The sequence below is a fragment of the Neopsephotus bourkii genome, unplaced genomic scaffold (genome assembly GCF_033783945.1).
Source record: "Neopsephotus bourkii isolate Nb327-2 ecotype Australia unplaced genomic scaffold, CSIRO-AGI_Nbou_v1 NB_1234, whole genome shotgun sequence".
Lineage (NCBI taxonomy): Eukaryota > Metazoa > Chordata > Aves > Psittaciformes > Psittacidae > Neopsephotus > Neopsephotus bourkii.
Window position 1 is genome coordinate 3378655 of NW_026901719.1, and position 19859 is coordinate 3398513.

Sequence of the window (19859 nt, forward strand, 5' to 3'; positions counted from 1 at the left end):
TGTCAGCAGGTCCCCCACCTCATATCACAGTGGGACCACATTTTCCTTAGCCTTTCTTTTGTCACCTATGAACTTATGGAAGCCCTTTTTGTTGTCTTTGATATTACTGGACACACACATTTCCAGTTAGGATTTTTACTTTACAAATAGTATTTTTATAAATATATTTCCCATTGGTGATATAGAAATCCATTTCAATTTTCTGCCTATAAGCCTTCTACCTGTGTACTTGGAAGCTTATCATGACTTAATAACATATTATAGCTGACTTGCCTTAGAACCTGTATCTTCTCAATGTAAAACAAAATGTACCGAATAGGTACAAATAAAACATCTGCTGGAAGCAGGAAGAGCAACATTTAAGTGTCAGCCACATTAAAGTCACAAGAACAAACTTATCTGATAATTCTTTTTATTGTGTGGTATTTACTACTGGTATTTGGATTTTTGTATCTAAATCGATCTTTTATATGCTTACAGAATGTATATATTACCTAAAGATCTTGCCTAATTTTGGGAAGGACTTTTGCTCTTAATTCAACTTTCTTGATTTGTTCAGATTTAAATTGGGTTCTTGTGAAACAATACTGTCCTAACTCTTGTGTGTGTTGTCAGGCCATGTATGATGCAATTCAGAACTTGGATAAAAAATTTGACTTGCTTCATCGTGAGGTCTCAGAAATCCAGCATTCTTGTGTAAAGCCACTGTTGCTCAAACCTGTGAGTATTAAAAACCTAAGGCCTTTCTTTGTACTTTCATTCTCTCACTTCCTCTAATGCTTATTAAAAAATAAAAATAAATCTTCTCACTAAGTTAAAAAAATAGCAAAGTAGTAGACTTAAAATCCATTTCAATTAAATTGTTCTAGATTTCTTAACTGTACGCCAGCTTCAGTCTCCTGTGTTGTTATTGACTAGTGGTCACTGAGTGGCACCCATCAAATTCAGGATGCCATAAAATTCTATTTGTATTGAACAGAAATGAATTGCGTATGTTACATCTGAAACTTGAGTAGATTGGTGGTGTTGCTGTATAAGATGCGGTCTCCTTTCTTGTTGGTTTCTGCAATGAGAAAAGAGTTTATGCATCACTCACACAGGCTGGTTCAACTGACTAACCAATTTTTAGATCTCAGCAGTGCGGTGTCATATTCATTACGGTATAGATTTTTCTTCTTTTAATAAGAAGAGAAGGCTGTGTGGAGACCTCATAGCAGCTTTCCAGTATCCAGTGAGAAAAGTGTGCAGCAAGCTCACTGCCCTAGACTTCAAGAGAGCAGACTTTAGCCTCTTCAGGAACCTGCTTAGTAAGGTTCCATGGGATACAGCCCTAGAGGGCAGGGGGACCCAAGACTCTTGGTTGGTCTTCAAGGATCACCTGCTACAAGCTCAGGAGTGTTGCATCCCAAATAGAAGGAAGTGCAGCAGGAGGGCCAGGAGACCCCCTTGGATGGATAAGGAGCTGTTGAGGAAACTTCAAATGAAAAAAGAGTTTTATAGAAAGTGGAAGCAAGGACAGGCAGCCTGGGAAGAATACAGGGATGTTGTCCGGGAAGCTAGGACCAGGTTAGGAAAACTAAAGCCCAGTTAGAATTAAACTTGGTTAGACATATTAAGGATAACAGGAAGGGATTCTACAGGTACATAGCAAATAAAAAGCAGACTAGGGAGAATGTAGGCCCCCTCAGGAAGCTCTCAGGTGAACTAGCTACACAGGATTTGGAGAAGGCTGAGGTTCTGAATGACTTCTTTACCTCAGTCTTCTCTAGCAAAGGCTCTGACCGCACCACCCAAGTCTTGGAAGGCAGAAGCAGGCACTGTGAGGATGAAGACCTTGGGCCCACTGTAGGAGAGGATCTTGTTGGAGACCATCTTAAAAATCTGAACATGCACAGGTCCGTGGGACCTGGTGAAATCCATCCGCAGGTCCTGAAGGAGCTGACGAGTGAAGTTGCTAAGCCGCTGGCCATCATATTTGAAAAATCATGGCAGTCAGGTGAAGTTCCTGACGACTGGAAAAAGGGAAATATAACCCCCATTTTCAAGAAGGGGAAAATGGATGACCCAGGGAACTACAGACCAGTCAGTCTCACCTCTGTGCCTGGCAAAATCTTGGAGCAGATTCTCCTGGAAGGCATGCTAAGGCACATGATAAACAACAAGGTGCTTGGTGACAGCCAGCATGGCTTCACTAAGGGGAAATCCTGCCTGACCAATTTGGTGGCCTTCTATGATGGGGCTACAGAACTGATGGACATGGGTAGAGCAGTTGATGTCATCTACCTGGATTTGTGTAAAGCGTTCGACACTGTCCCACATGACATCCTTGTCTCTAAATTGAAGAAACATCAATTTGATGGATGGACCACTCGGTGGATAAAGAACTGGCTGGATGGCCTCAGGCAAAGAGTTGTGGTCAATGGCTCAATGTCCAGCTGGAGACCAGTAACGAGTGGTGTCCCTCAGGGATCGGTGTTGGGACCGGTCTTGTTTAACATCTTTGTCGCTGACATGGACAGTGGGATTGAGTGCGCCCTCAGCAAGTTTGCTGATGACACCAAGCTGTGTGGTTCGGTTGATACGCTGGAGGGAAGGAATGCCATCCAGAGGGACCTTGACACGCTTGTGAGGTGGGCTGATGCCAACCTCATGAAGTTTAACCATGCCAAGTGCAAGGTCCTACACCTGGGTCAGAGCAATCCCAGGCACAGCTACAGGCTGGGCAGAGAAGAGATTCAGAGCAGCCCTGCGGAGAAGGACTTGGGGGTGCTGGTCGATGAGAAAATGAACATGAGCCGGCTTCAGTGTGCACTTGCAGCCCAGAAAGCCAACCGTATCCTGGGCTGCATCAAAAGGAGCGTGACCAGCAGGTCGAAGGAGGTGATCCTGCCCCTTTATTCTGCTATTGTGAGACCTCACTTGGAGTATTGTGTGCAGTTCTGGTGTCCTCTACATAAAAAGGACACGGAACTGTTGTAACAAGTCCAGAGGAGGGCCACGAGAATGATCAGGGGACTGGAGCACTTCCTGTATGAAGATCGGCTGAGAAAGTTGGGGCTGTTCAGCCTGGAGAAGAGAAGGCTGCGTGGAGACCTCATAGCAGCCTTCCAATGTCTGAAGGGGGCCTATAAGGATGTTGGGGACGGACTCTTCATTAGGGACTGTAGTGATAGGACGATGGGTTCAAACTTAAAACTTAAACAGGGGAAGTTTAGGTTGGATATAAGGAGGAAATTATTTCCTGTTAGGGTGGTAAGGCACTGGAATATGTTGCCCAGGGAGGTTGTGGATGCTCCATCCCTGGCAGTGTTAAAGGCCAGGTTGGACGAGGCCTTGGGTGATATGGTTTGGAGCGAGGTGTCCCTTCCCATGGCAGGGGAGTTGGAATTTGATGATCTTAAGGTCCTTTCCAACCCTAACTATTCTATGATTCTATCTGAAGGGGGGCTATAGGGATGCTGTGGAGAAACTAATAATTAGGGACTGTAGGGGTAGGACAAGGGATAACAGGTTCAAACTTAAAACAGCGGAAGTTTAGATTGGATCTAAGGAAGAAGTTCTTTCCTGTAAGGGTGGTGAGGCACTGGAATGGGTTACCCAGGGAAGTTGTGAATGCTCCATCCCTGGCGGTGTTCAAGGCCAGGTTGGACAGAGCCTTGAGTGACATGGTTTAGTGTGAGGCGTCCTTGCCCATGGCAGGGGGGTTGGAACTTGATGATCTTAAGGTCCTTTCCAACCCTAACTATTCTATGATTCTAAGATGCCTTTTTCCCAATTTTTTTAAGAAAGTTTGATATTAAGTGTACATTGTCCCTTTTGTTCCTATATGGTCAATCCACTTTTAACTAAGAAGACAGAGTATCAGTACTTATAATTATGCTCTTTTAAAGGAAAACATACAGATGATTTTTGAAGAAGGCCATAAAGTCTATAATGACCTTTCTTAATCAACAATATTGCAAAGCTTTTAATGTAGCAGAGGTGATTCTGCTGTCAGGAGATGCCAAGACAGGTATATGGCCATTTGGTTTAGGGGTGGTTAAAAGTGATGACACCCTTGTGTATGTTGTTTCAGGGTGCTACATTTTATTTGGGAATGCATTTTTGTTGACAACTCTAAGCTTGTACTGTCCACACATCCAAAAATATGAGATTCGGCGAACAAACTGGGTTTGTCAGTTAGACTTGGACCCTGTGACATCTGTGCTCTTACCCTCCCCTCTGATCATGTGGGATGGCAGCTGCTTTAATGTCCAGATTAAAAGTGTCCTGAACTGCAGGGGTTGTTTTTGAGGAAGACTTTCCTTTTATTACTATAAGGTGTAAGGGGGAAGCCAGCAAATGGAGCCTGCCAACCATTTTATTAGGTTCTTTAAAACCATCAGGAATGCTGTAGGTTGTTTCTTTTTTTTTAATTTATTTTATTTTTTAAATAGCTGTACCATTTTTGTATGTGTGATGGGCTAAGGATATAAATAAGGAAAGGTTGGTAGTAAAGGTTTTTTTGTTTTGTTTTATTTTTCGTTAGATCAGCTCCAGTAGTTGGAGAAATGGACAAACTTTCTGGCCCGTAAGCCTTTCTTTAGGTCCTATTTTTAATGGCTACCAGGGTGGAATATAATCAGATTTCTGTAAATGAAAAATGCAAACAAAACAAATATACAAAAAGTAAAACAAAAGAAACAGCAAAATTAAAGCCATGCCTGCCAGCTACATTTGGTAGCTCCTGCTCCATGGCTCGTATTTTGAACTAGAACACATGCTTTAGAGTGCATATGTTTCTTAGTAAAAGTACCCCAAGCCTTGGAAAACATAGCCCCTTTGTCTGTCTTAGTCTCTTTTGAATCTTCCATTGTAGATGAGATCTGAATGTTTAATCATTTGAGCTAGCAACTAAAGAATGAAGAGGCAGCCAGGAGAGAAAATGAATTGTTTCCCCTCTTGTTTAAAGAGAAGCTAACATGGCAGTGAGACATTCCTTGAGAATTCAGCAGACTGGGTCAATGGCTGGCAGATTTTAAATGTTATTTTGTCTGTTCTTTTTTTCATCAAGTTCATTTTAAGAGCCTTTACAAAGCTGCATTTCTTATTATATATTTCCCTGGATTTTTACAAAGTAATTGTGCCAACACCTCGGGTGGAAGCAAATTGAGAAATGTTGAAGCTGACCAGATAAACTCTTAGTGTTGGTACTACAAGCAAAAATAAAAGAAAATAAAGAGAAGGCTAAAAACTAATAGCACTAGCTTCATGACAATTAATACTGTAATTAAGAGTCTGTTGCCAATAGCATAATTACTAAAATGTAGTCTTCCTAGTTTGCAAAAGAAAAAACTACCAGATATTTCTAATATAACCTTTTAATTGTTTTCTGAATCACATTTGCAGAAACCAGTTGGATTTACATACAGAAGTTCCAGCCATCTGCCCCAAGGAAAAATAGGAGTACAAAAATCCATGGAAAGGAAACCAAGTCTTCATCTTTCTTCACCACAACAGGGAAGGCAGAGCCCAGTCATAAGGGTTGCTTTACAAAACAGCCATGTTCATGTAAATTCCACGATAAAACATGTTCAGCAGAGTCTTCAGCTTGAATCACAGCAGCCTGTTCACAGCCAGAACCCACCACTTCCCACTATAGTTTCTGCACATTCATTGCATTCATCATGCACAACAAACAAAAGGATGCCTGACCTTTCTGCACAATCAAATTTTGTAGCAAGTGTTGTGGAAAGTACTGTCCATGTTGCATCTTCACCAGTGGCATCGCCATTCATGCCAGCACCATCTGAGGCCAGTCTGGGAAATAATGTGATGGTGCTGAACTACAGAAATGCACCTGGGGGTGTGAACATTAGTAACGAACTACCATCGTCTTCAGTCTCCATCAATCCTAGTTTTGGTGAGTTCCTTTGTAATAAATACTCAGAAACAAAGGCTAAAATACTGCTGCTTGTATAAAACAATATGCCTAACAAAATCTCTATTGTTATTTAGCAAAGGAGCTGAACTGCCTGCCTTACAGGCATTTCTGTAATGGAATACTGTTTAAAATGCTTGAAGCAAAGGTCAGGGGAATGTTTTAACATGCCAGGGATCACATAAAAATCTCTGCAGTGTACATACACTGTATAGACTACCACAAGCTGCAGTACATCCTTTGGGTTCTTTTAAGACTAGGCCCTCTTTCTGTCTTGCTATGCTTGATGTAACCTATTTTTAACCTGTGTGTATGTCACAAGTAATGCATGCATGCTATGTGTATGTTTACAAAGACAGATTGCCAGTAAAAGTGAGGCACGTGCCTGTATACATGTTTTCCATTTAAGAAAGCAACTTGCCTGAGTTGTCTGAAGGAAATATTGTTTTGTTCTTGTGGAGGATTTTGTTTATGCAAAATCGTTTCTATCCTCACGTTCTCCAATGTTTGGTCTCTTTCAAAATACTGAATTCCACAGAAAATGAAGAATTCTGTAGATTGTTGCATTATAATAAACAAGCACATATAAAATAGCACCATGTTTTAAAAACTAATGCATTTCTTTCTCAAGTATAAATATCAAATTATGTAGAAGGCTAAGCTATGAGGCTTTGGTTGCTTTTGGTCTAAAAAATAAGTTCATACAGCTGAAGAGCTGCATGAATAGTAGATGAAATACTTAGATATCTATTTGTGAATTTGTAAGCAGTGTGTGATTTAGCAGTACTATGTATGGATTATGCCATTCTTCATAGGCCATTGTCTTGAAAACATGCAGTTCTGTAAAATAGGCCAGTCTGAATATTTTGAACTCTTACATGTCTTATGCATTTTCTTAGGTGTTATTTCTGTTGGTTGGTGGTTAACATGAATAAGAAAGGTATTTTTGTTACCATTCCAGTTTAAAGCTGCTTTTGTAAGAGCAAAGATAAGTAATACATAGTGGAGTTAGGTGTAGTAGAAAACGTTGACCAGAGTACCGCAGAGGTCAAGAGAGAGTTTGAAAAAATATCCATTTTTAAAAACTTGCATGGGGTTTTAATTATTATTTTTTTCTTTAAATGTTCTTGTTTTACAAAAGAATTTGTTGGTGACCCAGTGAGAAATGTAAGAGTTCCTGGCACCTATCTGATGAAAGCTCGGCAAAAGACTAAACCGAAATATGCGGCACGCTACTTAGTTCGTGTCTTGTTCCCCAAGGAAACGTTGTTGTGCAGCATTATGGGAGTGAGTGCACGAGGGCGCAGAACGCTGGATCCAAACAAAATTGCTGCAGTGAGAGGTATGCTGCTACCTTTTGAAATACACAGCTTTACGTATTCAATACTTAACTATGTTTCTAATTTACAGGAGTCTTTCTCTGTATTTTTCTGCTAATCATTATCTAGCAACTGGTGAACTGATAAAGACAGTAGCAAGTGTCCAGCTCCACTCCACTCTCTTTTGGTTTTGAAATTCCTGCTTCGTAGTTCTCAATATTAATTTTTCTCAAGTGGATAAACCAGTTCTGATTTCTCCCAGCTTTGTGGATTTCATGTTCATCAGTCATGCTGACTGTTTCTAAGTTTTTCATTGCAACTTACTCTGTGTTTGTGTGGCATGGATTTTGTGGTGAGTTTTTGGTCATTGTATACTTTGGATTAGCATTAACTGGTGATTCTTAAATACTCTTTCTTTTAAGTCTGTTCACTTCTCTTGTTTGAGAAATGGGAAAGATGGGAGGATAATTTTTTTTTTTTTTTTCCCCAGTGTCAAGCCCTTTCCTTACAAAAATCCCCCAACACATACGTGTGAAACCATATACCTACCTCCTTCTTCCTGTTTAAAAGGTGGGAGGTTATTTAAGCCATGTGAAGTAGGTGTACCATCAGCATTACCTTGTCTCTCCGTTTTTTTGATGTTTTTTTTTTTTAGTAGGGGGTGGGGTTGTTGGTGCTTTGTTTTTTTTTAAAGTTAGTATGGTAAATCATACCTTGCCTCTAATTCTACCAGAAAATGCTTAGTAATAAAAGCATTATTCACAACACAGCAAAAAAGTATCACTGCACATGTTAAATTCACAGTGCTGCTTAGCTTCAAAACACAAGTTTGCTATCTCTCTGTAGCTAAAGCTGGCAAGCTAAAGCTTCTAAATAAGGAACATTAAACATGAAGCATTTCTTTCTAAATTTCTCTCTTTCTAAATTAGATTATTTTTAAACATCACTTATTTTTCACAAGGCTTAAAACATTTTGTTTTTTATGCAGAATTTCTTGCAACTAATTTTCCAAACTATGATTTGAGCGAACATGGAAAAGACTGGAAAACCTGTATCACGAATGTCAATGCTATGATCCGCTGCTTACGCTCTGAAACAAAAATAAACCCAGTAAGTTGTCTCAAGGTGATGTTATATTAAGTACTAAATTAGTGCTTCTTTCTCAAGTTACTGGAATTTCTCATCATAGGAGTGCTCTAATTGAAAATCCCTTGGGTTCTTGCTTTGCATTGCTCAGCATAGGCCTGCTGACTGCAGCACTAGTTCCATATGGTGAATACTTGAAGCGTATCCCTTTCTCTTGCTCTGCATCTTCCTGTTCCTGTGTCCAGCATTCAGTTAAGAGATGTGTACGTATAGGATGCTAAAAGGAAAGCACTGTAAATGTTGCCCAGAAGTAGTGTCAGATATGATTGCAAGCTTAAACATGTAGTTACTAGCACCATTTTCACAGGATTTCCCTCAAATATATCCATCTATGTATTTCAATTTTATATTGTCTGAAACATCACTCACAGAACACCTGTAACTCCCATTTACCTGTGCTTCTAAAAAGCTTTGTGCAAGTCTGTGAATATTTAGTATCTGTTTCACCTGTGCTTTTCATGATTGAAATTCAGGATTAACTATATTGTAAATATCTGGAATCTAGTTTATACTAAATGGTAAATGAACTGGAGCACTACTTAGAAAACTGGTAGGCCTCTCCCAGTGTATGTGCTAACCTCATGTAATTTTCAGGAGACTACTGAAGGGAAGGAAAAAGTGACTGATGCTCCAGATAAATCTCATTGTGTAGATTTAAATTGTAATGAGGATTGTGAAGGCATTTCTCAAAACTCTCAGAAAGTGGCCACAACTGACATGTTGCAGAATTTGGGATTGGAAAGGTTTCCAGAAGCTTTCCACGCACCTTCGATGAAGAAACCGCAGTCTTTGGAACCTATGGGTAAAATAAGAAATGTTCATCTTCTGGATTTGTGTTACGTTTTAAATGGTCAGTGAGAGGCAGAAGATGCTACTGTAGGTGAAATTGTGTAGTATAGGGATTTGCTGAACTTTGGGACTTTTAAGGCAGTGACTTGGTGTACATATGGTAGGTTTTCATGAGAGCAAACTAATGGTTGGCCTCTACCAATGTCCCACGAGGCATATCCACTCTAAAATTGGAAAGTTCATCTGTAAGATGTTCTGCTGAGTTTCACTGAATAATTAGTTTTCAAGAATTATTTCATAGTTGCCCTAATTTTGGTTGTGTGTGGTGGGGTTTTGATTTTGGGGGGATTTTTTGATATTCTACCTGAATGGAGTAAGATGGCTCAGATTATCTGTTGAATGGTATTGCAGTTTCAGAAGAAAAACATGTTTCTGTAAAACTGTTTAGGACAATAAAAATCTTAAAGCAGCCTTTATAATTTCTTATTTTTTTTTTAATAGAAATGCACAAGATACAAATGCACTGGAAAAAAATCCACGTACAGCATGTGATGCTCTAGAGAGCTTACAGGAAAAAAAAACTGAGATTAGTTGACCTTTGAAATAATTTATATGATTAGAAACACTTTGGGGCTCTATCAGACCTGCTTCTGGACCCAAGTTTTGTTAGTCTGATCCCACAGACATGAATTACTATCCACATTTTATATATATATTTTTTAAATGTTTTTAGTAGAGTCCGGTTGAAGTAGTTAAAAATATTTATCCTGTTTTCCAGTTTCTACTTGAGGATCTAACCACCATTGAAACAGCAGAACTTTTATCTAATTATCTAAGCGGAATAGCATCTTCTTTTGAGATGAAAACAATTTAGAAAGTGATCATTAATAATGCAGGTTATATTGCTAGCACTGCTGAAAATGTATCAGAAGTGCTGTTATGTTGCTGAAAAACAGGGAGGGATTTTTGGCTACTTGGATATTTGTCTGCAACATGTTGTATTTTACTATTAGCTGTGGTGTTATAGTTTTACCCAGGTCTTGCCAAGCAAGTACAGTAGTTTTGGGAAGAGCTTTTTGTGCCCTAGTTTTACTGTAATACAGCCACTTTGAAGCATGGTTAATATTGGAGAAGTAAAATCTCTCTACCCCCCCTCTATCATTTTTAGAACTTCTTGGGAGTCCATGGCGCAATGTTCAGTTGCCTTTCTCAGTAATTTATGTAGCTAAGGGGAAGTCTCGGCCAGAGTTGTCAGCTCGCTACCTAATTCGTCATATGTTCACTGAAGATGTGCTGGTAAAAAGCAATGTATATGGTAATCTTGAACGTGGCATGAGCCCACTGGACTGCAACAGAATTAATGCTCTCAGAGGTAAGAAAATCTGTTTTCAAGTGATAATGTGGAGAAAATAACAGGAATGATTAATTTTGTGTCCTGTGAACAAACCACAGTTTCAGAAGTGAGTCTGTGTAACTATTCTGCAGGTATTAATGTAAGCAGTGGAACAAGTTGAGAGAAAGTAGATGGAGTTATATTAAAGCAATTCAAGGAAGTCTCTGGATCACAAATCTGATCTGTATGATGAAACTTTAGTCTCTCTGGCATCTGCTTGGAAGGGCAGCACAGGGAGATATGGAAGCAGCCCTAGAGGATTCTGGAGGGTGTTGGAGATAATTTTGTGATACAGGGGCTAGGTAGGACAATCAGAGGTCATCCACAGCAGGTTATGGCACTTTTGACAAAAAGGGTTGGAGTGTGGTAATCAGTGGCAGTATTGTCTGTAGAGACTATGAAATAATGGACCTCAAGATCCTGAGTAGAGTTTAAAAGAGTGGGAGTATAGACCATGTAACTTAGGAGACTAGACTTCAGCTTATTTGGGAAACACATAGGTGCGAGCTTGTAAGAAAACAGCTCTGAGGTGAAGGGAAACTCGAAGTTTGCAGGCCTTTAAGGACAGCTTTCTGCAAGCACAAGAGTCTATCCTGACACTTAGGAGAACTGGTAGGGTTACGGGGAACAAGTTTAGCTAAGCAAGGGATCCACAACTGAGCTCCAGTGGAAAAAAAAAAAAGGGGGGGGGGGAGGGGCGAAGAAAAGCAGTACAGAGAGCTTAGAAGCAAGGATAGCTTATGAAGCAGAATTTAGCAACTGTTGTGGTTTAACCTGCCAGGTATTTAAACACCACACAGACTCTTGCTCACCTCAAGTGTGTCACTCTGCAGTCAGATAGGGGGAGTATTGGTGTACAAAATTAACATTTGTGGGTTGAGATAGACAGTAGGACAGAAACAGAAGGGAAAATAATGATGATAAAAGAATTAGAATATACAAAACAAATGATGCATAGAGCAGTTGTTCTTCCCCTGCTGACTGAAGCCCAGCCAGTTCTGGAGCAGTAGTCCCCAGCCAGCTTTTCCCCTAGTTTATATACTAAGGGTAACATCATATCCTTATCAGTATCAGGGGTATCAGTGGGTTATCAACATTATTCTCATCCTAAATTCAAATCACAGCACTATACCAGATAACAGGAAGAAAATTAAGCTGGCTGAAATCAGGACAGCAACTTTGCCTGAGAGTGTTGGAATGGTGTCAGTAAAGCCAAAACTCAGCGAGAGTTGATACTTGCAAGGAATGTGAAGGGCAGCTTCTACCACAGCATTAATCATAAAAGATTGATCAAGGAGTACGTGGGCCAGGTGCTGAATGGGACAGGTAACTTAGTGACAGCAGAGTCAGATTGCGCAGATCTGTTCAGTGCCTCCTCTACCTTAGTCTTCACCATGACTTCACTGAGGGGAAATCCTGCCTGACCAGTTTGGTGGCCTTCTATGATGGGACTACAAAACTGATGGACATGGGTAAAGCAGTTGACATCATCTACCTGGACTTGTGCAAAGCGTTTGGCACTGTCACGCATGACATCCTTGTCTCTAAATTGAAGAGACATCATTTGATGGATGGACCACTCGGTGGATAAAGAACTGCCTGGATGGCCACACACAAAGAGTTGTGGTTAATGGCTCAATGTCCGGCTGGAGATCAGTAACGAGTGGTGTCCCTCAGGGATCGGTGTTGGAACCGGTCTTGTTTAACATCTTCGTCGCTGACATGGACAGTGGGATTGAGTGCGCCCTCAGCAAGTTTGCCGATGACACCAAGCTGTGTGGTTCGGTTGATACGCTGGAGGGAAGGAATGCCATCCAGAGGGACCTTGGCACGCTTGTGAGGTGTGCTGATGCCAACCTGATGAAGTTTAACCATGCCAAGTGCAAGGTCCTACACCTGGGTCAGAGCATTCCCAGGCACAGCTACAGGCTGGGCAGAGAAGAGATTCAGAGCAGCCCTGCGGAGAAGGACTTGGGGGTGTTGGTCAATGAGATAATGAACATGAGCCAGCAGTGTGCGCTTGCAGCCCGGAAAGCCAACCGTATCCTGGGCTGCATCAAAAGGAGCGTGACCAGCAGGTCGAAGGAGGTGATCCTGCCCCTCCACTCTGCTCCCGTGAGACCTCACTTGGAGTATTGTGTGCAGTTCCGGTGTCCTCAACATAAAAAGGACATGGAACTGTTGGAACAAGTCCAGAGGAGGCTGTGAGGATGATCAGGGGACTGGGGCACCTCCCGTATGAAGATCGGCTGAGAAAGTTGGGGCTGTTCAGCCTGGAGAAGAGAAGGCTGTGGGGAGACCTCATAGCAGCCTTCCAGTATCTGAAGGGGGCCTATAAGGATGTTGGGGAGGGACTCTTCATTAGGAACTGTAAGGATAGGACAAGGGGTAATGGGTTTGAACTTAAAACAGGGGAAGTTTATATTGGATATAAGGAAGAAATTCTTTCCTGTTAGGGTGGTGAGGCACTGGAATGGGTTGCCCAGGGAAGTTATGAATGCTCCATCCCTGGCAGTGTTCAAGGCCAGGTTGGACAGAGCCTTCAGTGATGTGGTTTAGAGCAAGGTGTCCCTGCCCCTGGCAGGGGGGTTGGAACTTTATGATCTTAAGGTCCTTTCCCACGCTAACTGTTCTGTGATTCTATGAAGGTTTCTCAGGCCTGTGGGTAGTGGTGGTTGGGAATAGTCAGCACTTTTTTACCTAGTCTGTTTAACATCTTTATGTCTTGGAGAAAATGGAGAACACACACCAAGTTTTCATTTGACATTATTAACAGGTACACAGCCAGGAGATCAAGAGGAAGTTTGCCCTCTGTTTAGCATTTATGAGTTTGCATTTGGATTACTATGTCAGATTTGGGGTCCTCTAGTTTAAGAAAGAGATACTGATAAAGCTGGAAGGCCACCAGAAGGGACATGAAACTAGAGCACCTGCCCAGTGAGGAATCTGGGTTTACTTAGTCTAGAAAAGAGAACGTTCTAAGGGACCTAGTAGCAGCCTGCCACTGTCTCTCTTCTCAGCAGACTTCTAGAGTCAGGCTGTTAGCAGCATTGAATGTGGGAGGTGAGAAACCATAGGCGTAAGTGGAAATGAGAAGTTTAGACTGAATATGAGCAAACTCCTTTTCCCCATGCGGACAGACAGTCCAGCACTGGAGCACGTCGCTCCATGAGGTTGTGCCATCTGTCCTTTTTCCACAGGTCAGTGAACAAAGCCCTGAACAATCTGATCTGACCTTAGAGTTGTCTCTGCTTTGGGAGAAGCTTGGAGTAGAAACCTCCCAAGGTCCTTCACAGACTGAATGACTGACTGGAAAGGAAAGGATTCAAGTGCCTTGCCCCTGTGAGGGATCACAGGTGGGCTGTCCCTGTCAACCTCAGAGGCTCTATAGAGAGAAAAGGTCTCGGCAAATTGCTTAGTTGTTTAGAAGCTGCACTTGGGATACAGACTGCTGCCAACTAACAGGCAGCATTTTGAACTAGACCAGTTTGAGCTCTTTGAATAACAGTTTTTTATTGAAGTGTGTCTTTTAAAATAACATGTGGCAGCCTGTTCCACTATATGAGCATGGACAGTTTCACAGTTTCCTCAGCTTATTGTGTATCCAGGATTTCTTCAGGAAATTGGAATTATTCACCCTATTTGCAAATGCTATTCCAGAAACAGAGGGAGAGCATGTTATGGTTGGAGTAGTAGCAGATATTTTGCCTTCTGCATTGTTCTGGCTTAAGCATTAAGACTTCTGGAACACTGATCCATGCTCCCTCCCACTTGAGAGGGAGTATTCTGTTAGTCTCATTTGGTCCCTCCTGCAAGGCTGGATAAAGACAGCAGAAATGTGACAAATAGAATTAGCATAACAGTTACGTAGCAAGTGAGGACAAACATGAAGTAGGTTATAGGTAGAAAAGTGTGTCTGAGTTATCACACAGAAGAAAAGTTGGTATTATCTGGCAGAGATTTAAGCATGGCCACCATAAACAGTGGTGGTGGGGGGAAAGATTATCAGGTTTTTGGTGGCCATATGCTCTGTGACTGTAACAGTATCTCAGTTCAACATACTTGGAAAGGTTTGGTTATGCAGTATTGGAAATATTTCCATCTTTGTGTTCTTGTCATATTTTAATTGTAAAAGTCAGCTTTTTTTCTGTGGGAAATCTAAAGAAAAAATACATGCATTCTCTAAGTTTTGCTTGGGGGATGTTTTTTACGGGGCTGGATCCCAGGTGATAGGTAGTGTAATAGTGGAGTGCTTTCAACATTTCCCAGCAGCACTGGCTTGATGTAGGGTTTTATTTCCTCTTGTTTCCTCATGGGATCACTATGGGATAGTGACCACTAAGTTAGTAAGGTTGCATATTTGACTAGTTATGCTTGTCTGGACAGCAGTCTTGGTCATAGGATTTAGTTTTAGGGAGCACTGTGAGGAGAAGGGGGTTGAACTAGATGATCCTTATGGGTCCCTTCTGACTTGAGGTTTTCTGTGATTCATCACACTTTTTGCAACATGCATCTCCTAACAAATCTTGAAACTGCTTCTCCTCCATGTCTAGAACACAGGGAGGTTGAAAGTGTCATTAACATCTGGACAGTGCAGCCTAACAGCTCTGCAGGTGTAGCAAGATTGCCTCTGAGGGCACAGCAGTAGTGCTAAATAAAATGTGGCTGGGGCTCTCACTCTCTGGGTTGGTATGTGGGTATGTTGGTATGTCTCTTGAGAGAGAGAGCATGCCAGAAACCATTCCCAATATGGCAAGGCAGTGCATAAGAGTGGGCTTTCCCAGACTGTGCATATTCCATCACCACTAGCCTGGGAAGCTTTGCCACTTTAAGCAGCTTCAGATGTACACATATTTTGTTTTGTGACATCTTGAGCTTAAGAAGCATTCAAAAGATGCAAGTGTGTCTTAGGGCCGCAGGAACACCATGTAGGCTCCAGACCAGAAGAGAGACAAAGACGTCTGTGTCGTGATTGCAACTGTGCCATGTCACTTGGCTGTGGGGGCAGAGGACAGTCCCCGCTCCTGTTTTCTTTAACATTATAACATGGCCTGAATGTAACCTGCTGAGCAGGAAGGGGCCCCACATAGCCCCTACCATAGTCCCTACAATTGGTCAATTTCTGTGACAGAAAAGGCATAATCTAAAAACTTGTTTTGTGGGCCATGTACAATGGTTTTGTTGGCCTGTGTTGTGGTTTAAGCTCAGCCATAACTCCAAACCACACAGCCACTCTGTCAAGTCCCCACCCCTTCCTCCCCCGCCCCCCTCCTGGAGGGATGGGGGGGAGAATCGAAAGAATGTAACTCCCATGGGTTGAGATAAGACTAGTCCAGTACCTAAGGTATAACACAAATCACTACTGCTACCACCAATAATAATAATGATAAGGGAGATAACAAGGGAAGAGAATACAACCGCTTACCACCCACCAACTGCTACCCAGCTCAACCGTGCAGTCATCTACCCCTTCTGGGTAACTGCCCCCAGTTTATACAGTGGGCATGACGTGCTGTGGTATGGAATACGTCTTTAGGTAGTTTGGGTCAGGCGTCCTGTCTCTACTTCCTCCCAGCTTCCCCTCCTCCCTGGCAGAGCATGAGACTCAGAAAGTCCTTGGTCAGAGTAAACATTACTGAGCAGCAACTAAAAACATCGGTGTTATCAGCACTGTTCCCAGGCCGAAAGCCAAAAACAACAGCACTGCACCAGCTACTAAGAAGGAGAAAAATGACTGCTACTGCTGAACACAGGACAGCCTGGTATAAGGAATTCCTGTTATTTGTTGTAGCTCTGAGGCCAAGCATCTTACTGAATTCACTGCTGGGAGTGGAAGGGAACAGAGCCCAGCTGCTGCTTCAGCTGACATCTTGTGTGTCCTTTGTCAGCATAGTTTATTACAGGAGCAGCCTGGGAGTAAAAGAACCCAAGGTGCTCTCGCTTTCCCCTTTGCCCCCGCTGGAGCAGCATAAACTGCAAGAGCACAAGTCTTTCTGAAGGAAGAAAACAAACAGAGAGACCCATGCTGCAAGTTAAAATATCACCTGTAATCAGTGATACTATATTAGATTTTTACTTGCTAGTATATGAGAGAGCAATGGAAGAACAAAACTGGCATAGTATCGACTAGCTATACTTTTCATTCTGTTAAGGTAAATCTAGATGTTAATCAGAGATGTAGAAGTAGTATTGCATTTGATTTGAAATTATAGCTGAGGTTTCCTTTTGGTGCTTATTTATATCTTTTAAGGGCTTGCTTGAAGAAAACGTGTAATTCAGCTAAGCTCAGAAAAGTGATCACTCCTCAATAATTAAAAAATATCTGTTTTAAAAGCTACGTGTTTTACTTGTTGGGGGGGGAGGAGGGGAAGTGCTATAGTCTTACCTTATTTATCCAGTTACTACCTGCTTATTGATCTTGTTGCAGTATGGCAAGGAACAAGCTTTTGCAGTTTTTCTGTCACTGTTCCTCTAAAGCTGTATTATGTTGAATTACTGTGTTTCATTTTAATGACTATAGTTGTTGGAGATCTCTGAAGGAGATCTGCTGAATAACAGTCATTCTGAAGTGGAGCCTGAGATTTCTTTGCCCTTGATTGATCACATTAGAAGCTGAAATTATTCAGCACTTAAAGGGATCAAGCCCACATACATGGTTACATGCTTCTTTGCAAATTTTGCTTTTATGCTTAGACCTTTTGTTACCCTTTTTCACATCAATAAAATAAGGGGAGGTAGGGAGTATTTGCTCTCTAGCTTTGCTTTTCAAGCCTTATAATGTGCCTAGCCATCCTGTTTTGGTAGCATGCACTTGTTATGGCTTAATTACATCAATAAAAGAGTATATAACTTCCATAAATGATTCATAACTCACTTTTGTGTACTTGATTATTTTTAGACTTTCTTCAAGAGAATTATCCATCCTTTGATCTAAAGGAAACTGGTTATGATTGGAAGGCATGTGTTGCTGCCATAAACAGCACAATCCGCAGTCTCAGACATGACCATAAAAAAGCCACAGTTGGAATACGCCAGAAGGTCTTGACCATGCCACCACTGAGTGCAAAGAGTCCACCACAGAGTCCTACTTCAGTGAAGCCATTTGAAAGTGGCACTATCAATCTCATGGACTGAAGGTCTTTAGTGTGCATCTCAAATCCTAGTTTAGTGGTTTTATAAACCCCACATAGAAGCCTGCTGCATCAAGTTGTCCTGTTATACTGAGTTGTCAGCTGCATGGAATAGTATTTACTTCATGAGACCAAAGTTAGAAGACTTGGGAACTGTAACTTCTTTTATAAGTAGCATGTGTGCTCCTCAGAAGTTACTTCCACTGTTCCCTGCAGCATTTGCAATGTGCTCTCTCCTAAAAGCATTTTTCTTCTCATGATTCATTGACTCTAAAACATTAATCTAATTGGAAAAGATGCACCGTGTATCAAGTCAGCAGAAGCAGATAGAAATGTGGAATGATTGGTTCTTTTCGGAGGAAAACTCATAACCACTAAAATTATCTCATGTGTGAGGAATGAAATTTGCTTTGACAGTTGGATATTTTAAGCCAAAATATCTAATGCAGAAAGGAAAAAAAATAAATCCTGCATCCAGCTGACTTGTTATGTTGCTCGCCTTTTTTGCCTCCTACAGCAGTCTTCATTGTAGAATAAGGAAAGAGGCAGGCAAAAATGTAATTACAGTTGGTAATATTTTCTTTGCTCTGATTTAGCTCTACAAAAGCACAGAGGAAGGATCCAGAACAAACAGTTTGATGGCTGGTTCTGTTTTTTCTTGATGAAAATTAAAGAAAATGCTTCTTCAGGGTCTTGGTCTGCTGTTCAGTGGTATATGTCTCATCAACTCGTGTGGATGTCCACAAGGTGCAAATCTGTTGCAACTTTTGTCTAGAAAATTTGGATCCTAATACCAATTCGAGAAATATTAATTTCCATCGCTTTCAAGTTGGACCTTCAGTTACAACTGAGAACACTGCTGGATTGCTGGTATGTAGTCAGAGATTATCAGCATCAGTATGCCTTCTCAAGCTCATAATCATAGTTTTTAATACTCAGGTCTACAAGGCTAAAAGTGCTTGCTTTGCTGTCTGGGCAGGCTGGTGTTCTAAAGACTTGTCACCCTGCCTTTGTTGACTTAAAATTTTGAAAGATGTGCGGTGGTTATTTGCAGAGTCACAGAGTTTGGAAGGGATATCTGGAGGTCATCTGATCTGTTTTTCCTGCTCAGGCAGGACCACCTAGAGCCAATTGTGTAGCACAGTGTCCAGACCATTTTTTAATATCTCCAAGGTTGAAAACTCCACAATATTCTGGGGCAACTGCTGCAAGGGCTCAGTCACTGTCACAGTGAAAAAAAAGCGTTTCCTGATGTTCAGATGGAACCTCACGTGTTTTGGTTTGTATCTATTGCTTCTGGTCCTGCCACTGGGCACCACTGAAAAGAGCACGGCTCTGTTCTATTGGCTATATGTTCTCTTTGCAACCTCCCCTCAGGTATTTATATATATTGATGAGATCCCTCTTGAGCCATTTCTTCTCCAGATTCAACCGTCTCAGCTCTCTCAGCCTTTCCTCACAGGAGTGATGCTCCAGTCTCTTCATCATCTTTGTAGTGCTTTGGACTTTCTCCAGTATGTCTGTGCAATCCTGTACTGGGGAGCCCAGAGCTGCACCCAGCACTCCATGTGTGACCTCACAAGTACTGAGAAGAGGAGAAGGATCACCTCCTTGAGCCCTCCTGGCAACATTGTCCTAATGCAGCTCAGGGTACCATTAGCCACCTTTGCAGCAAGAGCATGTGGCTGCCTCATGTTCAACTTAATGTCCACTAGAACATCCCATGGTACACTCTGCCTCATCACTGAGGTTGTTAATGAAGATGTTAAACAGGGTCAGATCCAGTATTGATCCCTGGGGTACTTCGCTAGTGCCTTGGATGTTACCTTACTGGCCTTCATCTAGACTTTGTGCTGCTGATTACCACTCTCTGGGCCCTGACTTTTTTACAGTTTCCAGTCCACCTCACTGCTCATCCAGTCTATACATCAACAGCTTGTATGTGAGGATCTTACGGGAGACAGTGTTGACGACTTTCCTCAAGTCCAAGTGTTCAATAGTCACGCCTCTTCACTCATCTGCCAATCATTTTATTGTAGAAGCTTATCAAGTTGGTCAGCTGTGACTTCCCCTTGTTGAAGCCATGCAGTGACTACTCCTGGTAGTATTCTTGTCCTTCATCTGACTGGAAATGGCTTCCAGGATTAGCTGTCCCATCACTT

At 41.7% G+C, this 19859-nt stretch overlaps 1 protein-coding gene across 7 annotated transcripts in view; it reads left to right on the top strand.

The window, feature by feature from the left end:
- The window catches only part of BEND2 (BEN domain containing 2), a 32909-nt gene extending 14522 nt beyond the window's left edge, over positions 1-18387 (top strand). For all 7 annotated transcript variants that reach the window (XM_061364510.1, XM_061364516.1, XM_061364512.1 and 4 more), the window contains 7 exons: positions 616-720; positions 5389-5902; positions 7062-7262; positions 8228-8349; positions 8980-9187; positions 10343-10546; positions 17466-18387. In XM_061364510.1, coding sequence (XP_061220494.1) covers positions 616-720; positions 5389-5902; positions 7062-7262; positions 8228-8349; positions 8980-9187; positions 10343-10546; positions 17466-17701 — 1590 coding nt within the window. In that variant the 3' untranslated portion in view covers positions 17702-18387. The remainder of the gene's footprint in view (positions 1-615; positions 721-5388; positions 5903-7061; positions 7263-8227; positions 8350-8979; positions 9188-10342; positions 10547-17465) is intronic.
- Positions 18388-19859: the final 1472 nt, after the last annotated feature.